The following is a 17,376-nucleotide window of genomic DNA, read 5'->3' on the forward strand; positions in this document are numbered from 1 at the left end:
TTACTTAAATATCGGAATTTAAATAGGGCAACCAGGGCCATTCCATCATCGTCACAGGGTTATCCATACGGTTGGCAGTGTGAAACACGTCATTTACAGTGGCACCATCTGTGGGATTTTTGCAGACTTCAACGTGATTTTTACATGCCAATCGTCACGCGATCACAAGTTGACCGAGATCCAGGACCAAGCATAGAGGCAGAAGGAAGGTTAGCAGAAGTGGAGGAAAGGTTGAAACAAGTGATGACGGTTGTTGAACAATAGCAAAAGGAAAACGAGGAATTAAAACAACAGAGGGACAATCCTCATGTCTAGAACGGGCAACCTGAAGGAGATGCATACAGTGCAGGCGGGGGGAGGGGGTTAATAGTGAAGAAATAGAGAAGAAAAAGATGCACGACAAATTACACAGTTTGGTGGACAAGTACGAGGAGATGGCAAAGAGGATGGCGAATAGGTCTAATGATCTCATTGATCACCTCGAGAATTTAAAAGCACACATGACTCTCCACGGCTTCCCAGGGGAGGTGGCTTGCTGCGCCTTCCCATTGACACTAAAGAGAATAGTGCGGGGATGGTTCGGAACCCTTCGTCCCGGATCAATTGGTAGCTTTGAGGAGCTTACTAAGCAGTTCTTATGCAGTTTATGGCAAGCAAGAGACGTCGCAAACCGGCGGCCTACCTATTAACCATAAAGCAGAAGGAATGAGAGAACCTGAAGACCTACCTGACACGCTTCAATAAAGAAAGGCTCACCACGAATGAACAAGATGAAAAAATTATATTAGCTGCACTGTTGGGAGGAATTATGCCCCGAAGCCCGTTCATGGCTGAGTTGGCCAGATGGACTCCGTCTACATTAAGAAAGTTCATGGACAAAGCGAACGACTTCATCATTGCAAAGGATACCTTGCAAGCCTTACTTGAACCGCAAAAGCAAGAGGCAAAATCGGAGAGCAAAAACCAAAACGGTGCTAAAGACAAAGACAGAAATACGAACGAATGAAGCAACCATGATGGCACGCTAGACTAATACACCAGCCACCAAGACAAGGGCGCCGATTGGTACACAACAACCATAACGTACAGGAAAATCGTAAAGACTCAAGGAAGGAAGAATTCTAGCCTAGAAAAGACCAACGTTATTTCACTTACCACTAAAGCTACTCCCGTTCGACTGAGGATTGCATCACTCTAAAGAGACAGATCGAGGAAATGACTATAAGCAAGGAACTGGAAAAAATGACGACCGACTACATCAAACCACATAGGGAGGAAAATCTTGAGAGACGAGGCAAAAGCCCCAAGCGCAAAAATTGGAAGAGTAGAGAAGGAATAATTCCCCATGACCCAGGAAGAACCAAGAACAAGCCCCTAGGAGAAATCCGCACCATAGCAGACAGATTCACTAGGGGCAGTGCCACAACGTCTAGCAAAAAAGCCCGCGCCCACAAGGCAAGATATCACGAGATATATATGTCAGATAGGCCATACAAGTATCAAAGGCCAGAAACAACGCCGACCATCTCATTTGGAGACGAAGATTGTGAGGGGGTCATGTACCCTTATGACAACGCCATAGTCGTAACATTGATGGTAGCCAACTACACAACTAGACGTATCCTAGTCGATAATGGGTGCTCTGCTAACATCCTCTTCTGGGACTCATTTACTAGAATGGGAGTCAGCACCGACAGGTTGTGACCATCTCCTTCACCATTGAAGGGATTTTCGGGAGAAGCCGTCCAACCAATCGACGCCATCGCACTCCCAGTAACAGCAGGGCCAAGCACCCACTCGGTCACCACCATGATGGATTTCATGGTGGTAAAACCCCGTCGTCCTACAAAGCTATAATAAGGCGCCCGACCCTCAATAAACTCAAGGCGGTTACTTCTACATATCACTTCAAAGTGAAATTCCCAATAGAAGCAGGTGTCAGTGATTGAGCTACATTATTGCATATTTTATACATTTAAAATCAATACATTTTTAATTGTTTTATTATTTTATTATTCGTTTTAGATTAAAAAAATGATTAAAATGCATAAATCCAAGTTGTGATTTAAATTGATTAATAGCATATTTATGCTTGATTTTAATACTTGTGATTTAATAATGTTTCATCATATGCACAACACACTTTTAATATGTTAAACAACTTTTCTTTTTATCTTTAATTATTTATTTATTTTATTTTCTTTGTCTAGTTTTATTTTTTTATTTAATTAATTAATTATTTTGTTTGTCTAGTTTTATGTTTTATTTATTTATTTATTTATTTTGTTTTTTTTTTTTTGGGTTTTACAGCCCCTTAAAACGACATGTCGTTTATCTATACTGAATGCAATCTGGCCTCCTAAACAACTTGTCATTTTTCTAAAACAAAAAAACGACCTATCGTTTATCTCTACCGAATGAATTCTCTTCTCCTAAATGACATGTTGTTTTGGCCATAGACGAAAACGACATGTGGCCAAAACAACATGTCGTTTTGAACAACATGTCGTTTTGGTCGTCTTCAACCTTCAGCACCGTGAACCACTCCTTCACACATCCTTTCGCCACCAGCTGCACTTCTACCCATGCACCACATCTTCCACGTTGCACCTCTGCATGCACCACTCACTGCTGCTACTACCTACCACCCTTCACTACAGCCATCAAGTACCACCTCTGAAGCTCCATGCATGCACCTCTTCAGTAACACCCTATTCTTGTGGTGAAACTTTTTAGAAAATGAGAAGAGAATTACAAATCCTTTTAAAACTTTTTACTTCCATACCCAAGGTGCAAGACTCTACGTTATAAAATAAAACATGCTTTGATAATAAAAGTGGTTTATTGTGGAAAACATCAAACTTAAAACAAAAATGCCTCTCATACATTTAAAACTCTTATGCCTAGACTTTCGTGCTCTTTCCCTTGAGCCATGTCTGTCCTGACGCGTTCTGCTCATTTAGTTCCTATGGGAGAGGGGCATACATAAAAACTAAAATGAATCAAATATTCAGTAAGCATTACTTCATACAGCAAGAATATACTAACATAGGTTTTCAGTAATGCATTCATCACTCCATACGTACTTTACGTACATAAGACATACATTCTTTTCAAAACATCATTGGGGTGTTTTTCTTAAAAAGGAGTTTTCTTTTCGTAAAACATTTCTCCTGTCAATGCCTTCATTTCTTAAAGAATTTGAGCATATATACATTCTCTTATCACTTTCTTTTGGCCTGTACACACTGTTACACCCGTTTGTGAGGTTGGTACACACTATTACGCCCCTTGTGTGAGGGTTAGCGGTCTTCTTTTGGACTTGAATTACTTCCATTGCCACAGGTTGGGAATCCCTTTCAGTTAGGAGACAGCATTGGGTGCACTACCAATACTATTTACCCGGCATTGCAATCTGCCTAGTCCTTTGGTACTTCATTCTTTCAGTCATGGCTGTTACGTATTTTCATACATTAAAACATTCATTCATTTCAGTCTTTTCCTTTTCATTCATTTCTTTCAGTCATTTCTTTTCAATCCTTTCAGTTAACAGTTCATTCATGGAAAAACTTCATTTAAAGGCATGAGTTTAAACATCATCTTTCAATGCATCATTTAAAGCATCAGTTCATAGGGACGTTTAAAATACTTTCTTCGCATTATTTAAAGCCTAGCTTAAAGCAAAAGGCATAAGCCTCACTTCTCATTTCATGAAAATACATACAATACATACTACATATAGTCATCCATTTACATGCATACACTTAATACTTGGATTGCATAAAAAGGGGCTGCCAAGAAGGGTCATTATATACATATACCTTTGAATACTAAGCTTAATTTCATAAAACGTCATTCATGTCATTTCGTAAAGCATCGTAAAGGAAAAGCATTTCATTTTCATTTCATATCATTTTAGAAAACTCTAGAAGAGTATGAACATAATACTTACCTAAATTCCATGCTAGTCTCATATCATGCAGTCCATTCATGTGCGTGTCAGATGGCAACCTACATGCTTACACATAACCTTAGTGTCATTCTTTATCTAGTGCATAAGCAACTAAACTTAGAAGACATAAACTACACTTCACTTGGACTTTCCTCACTGAGACACACTCTCCTTCTATCCCTGTCTTCTATATTTTCCTTTATCACGTTTCCTCTTTCTAGGACCTTCTTTAAGTCACATTTTCCAAACTCAACGTTCTACTTCGAGTGCTTAACCACTAGAGTGAATCTCATGATTCACCTTAGGGTTAAGATACTACGCCCTTCATCTTATTCTTCTTATTAACCTCATCCTGATGCATGACTCAGGCCGACTAGGTCACGCATCTCAATCCTAGATAATACATACATCACTTCCTATATTTGAACCTACGCTTCCTCATCGTAATCATTATCCTCATCCATGCATATCACATTACTATAAGCCAACTCTGAGGCTTAAACATCATGTATCTATGCTTAGGACAGATTACCCATTACATATGGTAAAACATTCGGCACATATGACTCACCAGATTATACATGTACCATACCTCCTTATCACCTAAGATCAACATATAACATGTTAATCACCTTCTTGTGTAAATAAGCTCCATATTCCGATACAAACATTCTCTTAACCCGGCTAGCATGACTCTTCATGCTACCCGTCCCTCTTGACAGTTCATCCCAACACTTAACATGACATGACACAATTCACAACTACATTTTATGTCACGTCACATAGCTCGAGACTACTCCCAAGCAACACCATGACCTTGTCACGTCACCTGGCATCCCGAAACGTCACTTCTACGCCAACTCCTCACTCATCACAAGTACAGTTCCTCACGTGCTCTTGCCACATCCTAGCATCCTGTCACATTCTCATTACATCACTCTTACACCATTCTGTCACTTTTTACGTACAACAGCCATAACACTGCTTCACAATGACACCCGTCACTTGGACTACTGGTCACATCACAACTATTTCGAGACACTGTTCCACAGTTCCTGACACTATTTATTACAATCTACGCTCCTCAACTATGCAACCATCCTTATCTTCATGACACACCACACGGCGTATCACTACACCACATGGAGTACACTCCATATGTACTCCCTTCACATTACACTACACCACATTACCACTATGGCACACACGCCATACGGTGCATTGCCTCACCACATGGAGTGAATTTCACATATACTCCCTTCACATCACATTAGACCACGAGAGTACACTCTACGTGTACTCTTCCCATTCCACACAACGACATGAGAGTACACTTCATGTGTACTCCTCACATCCACACTACGTCACTCAGAGTACACTCTACGTGTACTCTTCCCAATCCACACCACGCCACATCACCATTACAGCATATACTTCCCAACTACACCCAACACTTCACGTACACAGTACATCACATCACCACACTACACAGCAAACTCCATAAATACTACGTCACTCAGGGGCCTGGGTTTTAATCCTAATCCTTTAATTCAGGGGTCTTCAAAACGATCTAACGGTGGGCTTTAAATACTGATTTGAAAACGTTCAAATATTAACATAATTGAAAACACTGAGAGGAATTAAGATAGAATATTATATCATAAACTTAAACTCAACTTTAGTTTATAAAATAATATTCTTTTATCATTAAATAAATGATGAAGTTTTGTTTAATATCTTTAAGAGAATAATATCATCTAATTAATTAGAGTTCTCAACATAATTTAAGTCTCATAATATTTTAAATAACTAAAATCATGTTGATAAAATGATTTTTATACAATTATAATATTTTTGGAGCTCCTCAAAAATATTATAATTGTCTTACTTAAAATCAGGCTTGGTTAAATAACACTGGAAATACCCCATATAAATATTTTCAGGGCATTTAAAATATTCGAGAGCTTTAAAACATTGAGCTTGCTTTAAAAATCACCTGCAAAATTTAAAACACAACTTCAATATTTAAAACGGGTAGATGAGACTTGTGGCCAATTGAGTGGGAAATGAGCTGGTTGTTACATCTTCTTCCTAATTTATTCTTCATTTTCACTCTTCAGTCAACGAAGTCGGAGGCGAACAAACATTGGCTCGAGAATGCTATGTCCAAGAATTGAAGACAGGGATGTCAACAGCATGCATAACAGGCAATCCAAAGGGGCGCCCACCACTCGTAAGTGAAGAACCAGACATAGAAGCTAGGAATGAGAAAGATTTGATGCAAGCTAATGCGAATGAGCCTTTAGAGATAGTGCAGTTGCACCCAAACCCCCCAACCGCCACAACAAGGGTCGGTACGAACCTCCCAGCAGAGTATCGAGAAGCCAGAAGCTATGAGATGTTATGAGAATTCTAATCGACTTTCACCAACCAATTAACTAAAACATCAAGTAAAAGGAACTGACATCCAGTCTTTGACTCAATCGGTCCTTCACGCTGACAATTACATTCATGAATGATGTTAAACTAACGAAGTTTAAATGACATGCAAATCCTAATTCTAGATAAATGTTAAAATTTGAATATTACAAATCAGATCTGGTCATTTAAATGATATTATTGGAGATGGTGTGTTCTACATATATACTACTTGAGAATAGAATAATTCAATTAATTTAAGATCAAGAGAGGTCGGAGGTTTCGAATTAACTTTCCAAAATTACTTTTAGCTAACAGTACCGAGGGTTCAGATTATTAATCAATTTTGATACTATAGACTATATTATATAAACCATGTTATAATAGGAATCCCATGATTTTAAATCATTTGATCGATATTACACTTTGAGTTTTATTATGGGATTATCAGCTTTCTTCTATACTTTTGACCCAATATTAGATGCTAATCATGTGAACAATATGTTAAAAGTTTGGAATTTTCAGGAGAAAATTTCGTAGATATGAAGCATTTCTTTACGCAAAGAAACAGGGCTAAACGAGTCATGTCGAGTGTTTTCATGGTAGGTGTGGGCGGCATCCATGCATGATGTACTCACTCGATCTCCTAAAAACACAAATTAAAACACATTTTCTTGAACTAAAAACTCTATAAATGTCAATGAACAATAAGACCCTATCTATAAAGTTTGGAAAATAAGAGTCGAGAGTAAGGGTTTTTTTGGACATACACAGAATTCTCAAAACTTCTCGTAATTTCATTCCCAAATATTACTAATACACAAAACACATTTCAATTTTAATTTTTCAACTTTTTCATTTAATTATTACCTAATCATTACTTAATCATTATTCAAACACAAAAATCAATATAATTTTTACAAACTTCAAAACAAAACATAAAAAGCAATACAACTTTTACAAACTTCAAAACAAAAATATTAATATTCAAACAATTTTTTAATTTTATAGCATTTTTATTCAATTTTTTCTCTCTTATTTCCTAAAATCAAATAAAATAATTTCACTCAAACTATTTCACTACTATTCATAAAATATGTAAAGAGATGTACAAAATTACTCTAAGAGTTTTATTTGTAAGCTTGTTCCCTTTCTTGGCGCTCATGCTTTATTCGTTGATGTGCTTTGGCGTCATTGTGTAGACTCATTTATGCTTGAATTCATTTGTTATCATCAAAATTCATATGTAGATATATAATTATATGAATCTTTAAACCTTGGGTTCAACAATATTATTTGTATATATATATGCGCGTTTAAGTTTTTCATACATATGAAGCACGTTTTTAAATCTCCATGCATGTACCTAACAATTTAAGGTTGATCAGTTCATTTCAGTTGAATTATTGGATTGTTACTTTCTTGACAACGTGCTGATCTGCTTTTAGAAAGTCAAAACCAACGTGCGTACGCAATAAAAAACGAGTACTTCTGGTAACTTTCTTGTTTGATCATCTCAGACCTTCAATGTCAGTCAATTCTCTAATCCTAGGTGATTATAGGATATGTTGAAGGAGAAATATAAGATTGAAATTTATGGAATTTAGTTGAATTGAAAAATGTTTAGTACGTAACAGTTTTAATATAATAATTAAGAAAATATATCCTTAAAATTTATGTTTTAACAAATAAAAAAATCGAAGTTCTAGCAATTTTTTTTTTCTCAAATTTTTTGTGGCTTGATCGAGCTTCTTGATTGGATTTGTTTTAATTAAGGATTTGGGATTTTAATTTGTTAGAATTATAAAATAGGTGTCACGACAATTAAGTTTTGAAAGACTTGGAGGATAATTAATTTAAAAAATTCTATTTTCAATTCTTTGTGTAGATCTATGCACCAAATAAAATACTTACCTAACATAATTTGATTTTGAAGATAATAAATATTAAAATTTAAATATTACAAATGATCAGATCTGGTCATTTAAATGATATTGTAGATATGTGTTCTACATATTTATATATATATATATATATATATATATATATATTTATATACTGCTTGGAAATAGAATAATTCAAATAATTTAAGATCAAAAGAGGTTGGAAGTTCCCACCTTTCCATTACTTTTAGCTATCAGTGCTCGCGAGGGTTTAAATTATTAATCAATTTTGATATTAGTATAGACTATATTATATAAACTATGTTATAATTGGAATATATCCCATGATTTTAAATCATTTAATCAATATTACACTATTTTAGTTTTACTAATTATTGGGTTATCAGCTGAACGAGTCATGTGGAGGGTTTTCATCGTAGGTGTGGGCGGCATGCATGCATGACGTACTCAGTCGATCTCCTAAAAACTCAAAACACATTTTCTTGGACCAAAAACTCTATAAACGTGAATGAACAATAAGACCCTATCTATAAACTTTGGAAAATAAGAGTAGAGAGTAAGGGTTTCTTTGGACATACATAGAATTCTCAAAATTTCTCGTAATTTCATTCCCAAATATTACTAACACAGAAAACACATTTCAATTTTAATTTTTTAATTTTTTCATCTAATTATTACTTAATCATTATTCAAACCCAAAAAATCAATATAATTTTTACAAACTTCAAAACAAAACATAAAAAGCAATACAACTTTTACAAACTTCAAAACAAAATTACTAATATTCAAACAATTTTTTAACTTTATAGTATTCTTATTCAATTTTTTCTCTCTTATTTCCTAAAATCAAAAAAAGAATTTCACTCAAACTATTTCACCACTATTCATAAAATTTTGAAGCACTAAGAGTTTTGTTTATTAATTAATATGGAATTGCCTTAAACAAATCAGATGTACAAAATTACTCTAAGAGCTTTATTTGTAAGCTTGTTCTCTTTTTTGCTCTTGCTTTATTCGTTGATGTGCTTAGGCGTCATTGTGTAGACAACTTAAACTTGAGATTCATTTATACTTGAATTCTTTGTTATCATCAAAATTCATATGTAAATATATAATTATATGAAGTTTGAAAACTTGGGTTAAACAGTATTATATGTATATATGTGCGTTTAAGTTTTTCATACATATGAAGCACGTTTTTAAAGCACCATGCATGTACCCAACAATTAATTAAGGTTGATCCGTTCATTTCAGTTGAATTATTGGATTGTTACTTTCTTGACAACGTTTTGATCTGCTTTTAGAAAGTCAAAACCAACTTGCGTACGCAATTAAAAATGAGTACTTCTGATACCTTTCTTGTTTGATCATCTCAGACCTTCAATGTCAGTCAATTCTCTAATCCTAGGTGATTATAGGATATGTTGAAGGAGAAATATAAGATTGAAATTTATGGAATTTAGTTGAATTGAAAAATGTTTAGTAACATTTTAACATAATAATTAAAAAAAAAATATCCTTAAAATTTATGTTTTTGCATTTAAAAAAATCGAAGTACTTGAAAAAAAAATTTTTTCTCAAATTTTTTGTGGCTTGATCGAGCTTCTTGATTGGATTTGTTTTAATTGAGGATTTGGGATTTGAATTTGTTAGAATTATAAAATAGGTGTCACGACAATTAAGTTTTAAAAGACACGGAGGATAATTAATTTAAGAAATTCTATTTTCAATTCTTTGTGTAGATTTGTATACCAAATAAAATACTTACCTAACATAATTTGCAACTAAAAATCATAAATATTAAAATTTAAATATTACAAATTAGATCCGGTCATTTAAATGATATTGTAGATTATGTGTTCTACGTATATACTGTTTGAGAATAGAATAATTCAATTAATTTAAGATCAAGAGAGGTTGAAAGTTTTCACCTATCTATTACTTTTAGCTTATACTACTCGTGAGGGTTCAAATTATTAATCAATTTTGATATTAGTATAGACTATATTATATAAACCATGTTATAATTGGAATATATCCCATGATTTTAAATCATTTAATCGATATTACACTATTTTAGTTTTATTAATTATCGGGTTATCAGCTTTCTTCTATTTATACTTTTGACCCTATATTAGATGCTAAAAGTTTGGAATTTTAACGAGAAAATTTCGTACATGAAGCATTTCTTCACGGAATGAAACAGGGCTGAACGAGCCACGTGGGCGGCATCCTGCATGATGTACTCGGTCTCCTAAAAACACAAAACACATGATTTTCTTGAAAAGTCATAAAAACGTGATGTTCTTCTGCAGGGACGAAATTAAGATAAAGTAAATATGTCATTGATATTTAACATTAATTATATAAGATTGTTATTAAAAGATAAATTAAATTATTAAAGCCACTCATTAAATCTCTCACTTGAGTTTCATCGGACTCAAGTGAACGATAAAAATTAAGATAAAATAGTTATTTAAGATTTTTTGAAACAAATGATAAAAATTAAGTAAATAAAAATAAACTTTTTTGTTGAATGTAAGGATCAATTGAATATTGTAAAGTCTCTACAATATAAATAGAAATAGTTATATGAGATTTGATGCATTCACTCTTAGTTATTAACTTGATTGTAGTATATATTTACTTACTGATCGCAAAATTAATCCAAACAAGCTAGCTAGCATGGAAGACTTGAAAGGAAATTAAGTGTAAATAAATAAGTAAAATGAGGTTGTAAATTTGCCAAATAGCTTATAATTAAAAAGAAACCAATGCCTCTTATGAGATGTAAAAACAAAATGTGAGATTTTATTAATGACAAAAATAGGTGTATGTATGAAAAAATTATTAAAAAACTAAAAGAAACCTAGACAACTAAATACTAAATAGAGATTTTTGAAAATGTTTTTTTCTTTTTTTTTGGGGAGGGATTATCTTTATAATAGAATATCTTTAAGAAAACTATATATTAAAGCATATTTTTGAATTTCTTTTATTTTTGGGGGGTTCCCATCAAACTAGGTCCATCCCAGTTCTCATGGTTTTTCTAGAGAAAAATATATTTACAGTAGTAGAATGTATATGTACTGTTATATAACTTTTTAAAAAAATTTAGTAAATATGGAATCAACATAAACAATAATAATTTAATAATAGATACCATTTTTATTTAAAATGATTATACGATATTTACAAATTCTACGACTATAACTAATATTGCTTTTTTCTCAAACTAATGTATTACTACGTCACGGCGACGACGGATACTTTTCTTTTTCTCAATCTTCGTATGTTCAAGCTGCTGGAGCGATCCTCCATTTTTGGAACCCATTAGAAAAAAAATCAAGAAGTGGGTCCCCCCGCGTGCCGTCGTCTCATTCTTCTTGTCATCGTAGGAGACAAAGTCTCCCCAATAAATTCTTATATATATATGTATGTATGTATATCATCTTCTTCATTGCTTCGGAGTCATGGCGCCAAACGAGAGACAATTCAGTAACCATTTTCTGCTGCTTAAGCCAGAAGAGGCGAGCTTCTATGATCTTGTTCGCTTTCTCCTTTTCTCCGACTACTCAGAAACAAGTGGATTCCTCGACTTCACGGAATCTCTAGAGGCAGATTTTTGGCGCCGATGGTACATCTTCAACTCCCTTCTCGTGCAGAAACTACTCCTTCTCTATGGAAAACCTCTGGTTCTGATAGGGAATATGCTGGAGCTGTGGCTGAATCTTCTCTTAAGAAACGGAGGATTTCTCAAGCTGTTTTTTAAGTTCTTTACAGGTTTTAATTTTACATTATTCTTTTCCCATTTTTTATAGTTATATGAATCATTAATGGATTAAACAGTACTACTGATTTGCTAAATTCCTGAAACTGATCATGGGTTGGATTAATTTATGCAGGAAAGGTGGTGCTGCCTGATCCATCATCGGCAACGTTCACATCTGTGGTGGGATGTCTTGATGGAAGAGTGGAGTTAGACAAAAGCATTAGACAAGATGATCACATAAAATATAATGCTTCGCTTGCAATGATGGCTTCCAAATTGTCATACGAAAATGCAGAATTTGTTCATACCATAATCAGAGATCACTGGAACGTACGTATAATATTATATTAATATGAAAAAATATACATCTGTTTAAGTTAATTTCTCCTTATATGATGACGACTCTCTCTCTCTCTCTCTATCTCTCCAATTTTTGCTCAGATGGAATACTTAGGGTTCTACAACTTCTGGAACGGTACGTATCTGGTACACTATGCCTTCTCATTCTGTTTCACTCTAAATTCCTGCCCGTTTTAGTCCGTTTCATCCATTCCGGCCATTTTTCGGGCCCTATTCCGTTTCAGACTATTTTAATGGCAATTTTGTAAATCTTATGCTTGGATGTCAGTTTTGTAAATTTTAAATCTAAAAGGTATTTAATTAACTCTAGAATATAAAATGCATTTATATAATTTTAATCTTTTTTACTTTAAATATGTCCTCTCATTCTCTTTTTTTTTTTTTAATATCATTATTTTAAAAAAATTCTCTATTCTTTTTTTTTTCATTGTTTTTTCTGTCTCAACTAAAGTTTATGATTTTTTCAACATATATCGACTTTATAAATCATCAATTCTTCCACATATATACACACATGCGTGATATACACTTACATATACATGTATTTATTTTATTAGTTGATAGTTTATGTATACATATAAATATTATGTGCCAATACTTAAACCGTAATGATCATCGAAACGAAATTTAAAATATTGTAATTGCACACCTTAGGACTGTATCTAGCATTACTCATTTTCACCCTATGACTGTCTGTATCTAGCATTACTAATTTAAACCGGAATACATTAGTTTTGATGCAATAATACAATAGTATTTCTCTTCTTTTTGGGAAATTTAGAAAACATACAGGTCTAAAAATAAAATGGTTGACAGATTTTCGAGGACAACCTTCAACTCAAACTATCATGTTCCAAGATACAAAGAATAACCCTAACCTAATCGTGGTTGGGTTTAGTGGCACCCATCCATTCGATCCAATTGCAATTGGGATAGATGTGGACTTGTCGTGGATTGAGCTTGAAGGCGTGGGAAACGCCCATAGTGGCTTTATGAAAGCTCTAGGCTTGCAGAAGGACAAAGGCTGGCCAAAAGAAATAGAGAAAAGAAGTGATCCCCAGCAACAATTTGCTTACTATGAAATAAGAAGCAAGCTAAGAGAAATATTGCAGAAGAACGAGAGTGCTAAATTCATAATAACAGGACACAGCTTGGGTGGGGCATTGGCGATTCTGTTTGTGACCACTCTAGCCATGCATGAGGAGGCATGGTTGTTAGAAAAGTTGGAGGGAGTGTATACATTCGGGCAACCAAGGGTTGGCAACAAGCAGTTTGGGGATTACATGAAGGAAAAGTTGAACGAGAATGATGTGAGGTATCTGAGATATGTTTACTGCAATGACTTGGTGCCTAGGGTCCCTTATGACGATGACAGTATATTCTTTGAGCACTTCTCTCCCGTCCTCTACTACAATGTGTACTACAACGAAAAGGTCAGTATTAGTACTATCTCTTTCTTGATCATATTTAACTCTTTGAAATAGTCACATTATCCTTTGCAACTAGTAACCGAAAAAGTTTATATTCAAAATTACTATAGAATCAATTGTGCATCGTGCAGGTGCACAACTAATCATATATATAATATTTAACCATTTTTTTCAATTAAATAGTTTAGACTTTCACACATATCGTTTACCGAAATATGAAAAGTTAGTAAAAGTATATGTGCTAATGTGATAACATCTTAAACATTTAGTTTGAAAGTAATTGGGAATGTAATTACAAAATAAGGTAGCATACTTAGGAATTCTAGGAGATCATTATCTCTTTCACTCTCTTTCAAGCATATAAAAAAATAAAATTTTAGATGTGGAACAATAGCACTAACAAATTGCATCCTTAATTTTGGAATCCAGGTTTTATGGGAGGAGCCAAATAAGAACTACTTCTCACTATTATGGGTAATACCTAAGTACCTAAATGCAGTTTTGGAGCTGATCCGAAGTTTCATAATCCCATATATCAAAGGTTCAGACTACAAAGAAAATTGGTTGATGAAAATGTTTAGAGTGTTCGGATTGATAATTCCCGGATTAGCAGCACATTGTCCTCAAGATTATGTTAACGTCACTCGATTGGGATCCTTACCTTTAGACCTCCAGAACTCACTTGGGCATAGAAATTCTAAAGTTGGTTTACCAAAGAAATCACAATAGCTTATATAAAGGCTTTAGGATTTCTTTAAGGGCAACCAACAACTCTTTTTACGATTTAAATTGTAATGTCATTTTCTTTTTTCCACTTTGTTTAGAGAGACAAGAAATACATCTATCAAAATAATTGACTTGTGAACTATATATTTTCCTTTAGGAGCATTTCATGAATCAAGATCAAGCATTATATATAGTCACCATGTCTATAACTTGCAAGAATTGTATTATAGATCACAGACGAATCATTGTACTTATAACTCAAGCAATATAAGGCCAAGCAGTGGGTGTAACACCCCGATCCCGAAGGTCCGGAGAGTTAACTCTTAATACCTAAAATTAACTTAAATAATACTACAATAAAATCCAGAAAAATCCCATAAAATATTAATCAATTTAATCAATCTAAATATCTAAGTTCCTCCATGGGGACAATAAAGAAAATCTCAATAACATAAATTAAAAACTCTCCAAAACTTTAAATTATCCTTCACTCATCAAATCAAAATACCCGAAAAATAAAATCTGTTTACTAACTACGACTCTCAAATAAGCACTTGTACCATCAGGCACTTATTCCACTTCGATCATAACACCTTACTAAAACTTCCTACTCTTGTTCTCCAGCTGAACCATCAAAATTATCTGAAAAATATATGAAGATAAGGGGTGAGTTATCAACAAATCAGTAAGCAGAGAACATATATCAGTGTGTAAACATGAGCATTTACAAAAATCAGAATGCAGAACAAAACATTTTCATTTTCAAAGTGCGGAAGCAAAACATGTTATCAAAATATCAGAGCGAAGATTTTGAAATAATTTCATCCAAAAATATTCTTTGGCATAGCATAAATGGTCATCATCATCATCAGAACATCATATCAGAACAGAGGCCATGTATAACCCCAGTGGTAGGGTTGTGCATCTACGGATAGTCAAGCAGAACATAAATCACTCTGTCACCAAGGTGTGCACTCAAAACAGAGACCACTACTATAACCCGTGGCAGGGTCATATCCACTATTATTACCCATGGTTGGGCCGTATCCACTATTATTACCCATGGTTGGGTCATATCCACTATTATAACCCGTGATTGAGTTGTATCCATTATTATAACCCGTGGTTGAGCCGTATGTCACTATTATCACCCGTGGCAGCACCGTAACTGAACAGAGCGGAAACAGAATCAAATTCAGAATCAAAGAGTCATGCCAAAGATTTTCAGAAATCACGTCTTATCCAAACAAAGTACTGAACAAAATCTTCAGAACAGAACAAAATCATATCACAACATAATTTATGCACAAATTTCATATTCGCTCTCTTTTTCAAAGTTCAGAAACAGAATGTTAAAAATAAGCTCATGTCTACACCAGTCATGATAGAAAATACTTTCTTCTTAAACAGAATCTCATGGGTAATGCGGAACAAATAACTGAGGTACTTCAAATTTCTTTTCAAAATCAAATATGTATATTTTCTAAAAATAACCTCAACTCATTTTATTTTAATGTGAAGTCTAGCATAGGAATCCCGCTTACCTGGACTTAGCTTTTTCAAAATTTCCTTCAAAATTTCGAACAATAATTAATCGTCACCTATAAAATAATCACGTAATTCTCGTAAATTTCCAATTAATCTCATGTTTCGATATTTAATCCTAAGCTTCTAAAATAACATATTTAATTCTTCAAAACCTAAAATTCTCATCATTCCCAAACTATCCTCATTCTCTAAATTTCCTTAATATCAATCAACATTTAAGATAAGCACTAGTAAAAATTTCATAAAAAAATAGCTTTAATCATAATTTAAATGTTCAAAATAGAATTACACACTTACTATAAAAATAATTTGCTACAAATAGTAGAAAATAAACATCCTATTTATTATTGAAAACAATTTATAAAGTTTAATACTAGAGAATATAATTATCCCAGAATATTTTAGAATAAACCATAACTATTTTTAAATAGACTAAATCATATCTAAAGTGTAAAAAAAATAACATTACACCAATATTATTTGCTCTTAAAAAGAAATCTTTACTTAAATAATATGTTAAAATACTTAAGTGATTTTCTGTAATCCTAATTATATAAGAGTGTACTAATACATAATAAAAGTTTAAAAGCTCATTAATATAACATGTAGTAAAGGGTATTACGGTAATTTCATTTAATTCTTTGAAAACTAACAAAAAAACCTACGTAAATCAACATAACATGCATGACAGGGCTTACTCATGGAGGAAATCAAGCAGCAGCGTAAGACGTAGGCGGGGCTAGGAAGACGACGGTGATCTCGGCGGAGCACTGGACGAGAGAGAGAGAGAGACCAATGAATGAGGAAAAAAAATGAAAGACATAGAGTAAGCCGAGAGAGTGACACAAAGGTGTTGTCGGTGGTTTACCGAAAGGGACGCAGCGGAAAAAGGAGTGGCGTGGAGTGACCGTCGGAGTTTTCTGTGCATGTGGTAACGACGTGGAAGCGCTGGCACCGTGTGTGGTGGCTTCGAACGACAAGTGCACTGGGTTGGGTTGCTCTGTTTTTGGTGGCTAAAACAGGGGAGTTTTCGGTTCACTATGTAGGTGGTCGTCCTCGACAATAAGGTGATGGTGCAGTGATATACGGCAGAGGAGCGGGAGCTCCAGTGATGGCCAAGTGGAGATGGCGCACGGCGAAGTGGAGCTACAATCCGTGGAGTTGCAGTGTGCCCGGGGTTGCGTCGATTTCGTATAGGAGCAGCGTGTATTCTGGACGATGCAACGGCTGGGTTAAAGAGGCTAGCAGTGGCTGAAACTTGGTGGA

At 34.1% G+C, this 17,376-nt stretch overlaps 1 protein-coding gene across 1 annotated transcript; it reads left to right on the plus strand.

Annotated features, from left to right (window-relative positions):
* The first annotated feature begins 11,747 nt into the window (after window positions 1-11,747).
* On the plus strand, window positions 11,748-14,565 carry LOC108979546 (triacylglycerol lipase OBL1-like). The gene is made up of 5 exons (XM_018950240.2): window positions 11,748-12,057; window positions 12,180-12,376; window positions 12,488-12,521; window positions 13,223-13,839; window positions 14,266-14,565. The coding sequence occupies exons 1-5, from the start codon at window positions 11,748-11,750 to the stop codon at window positions 14,563-14,565; spliced, it is 1,458 nt and encodes a 485-aa protein (XP_018805785.2).
* The last annotated feature ends 2,811 nt before the right edge of the window (window positions 14,566-17,376 follow it).

This window comes from Juglans regia, chromosome 15, assembly GCF_001411555.2.
Source record: "Juglans regia cultivar Chandler chromosome 15, Walnut 2.0, whole genome shotgun sequence".
In the NCBI taxonomy this organism is placed as follows: domain Eukaryota; kingdom Viridiplantae; phylum Streptophyta; class Magnoliopsida; order Fagales; family Juglandaceae; genus Juglans; species Juglans regia.

Bases quoted from the DNA above. Each gene is read 5' to 3' on its own strand.
- LOC108979546 (XM_018950240.2), top strand. From the start codon at position 11,748: ATGGCGCCAAACGAGAGACAATTCAGTAACCATTTTCTGCTGCTTAAG. The intron at 12,377-12,487 runs GTACGTATAATA...ATTTTTGCTCAG, and splicing joins TAATCAGAGATCACTGGAAC to ATGGAATACTTAGGGTTCTA. The intron at 13,840-14,265 runs GTCAGTATTAGT...TTTGGAATCCAG, and splicing joins ATGTGTACTACAACGAAAAG to GTTTTATGGGAGGAGCCAAA.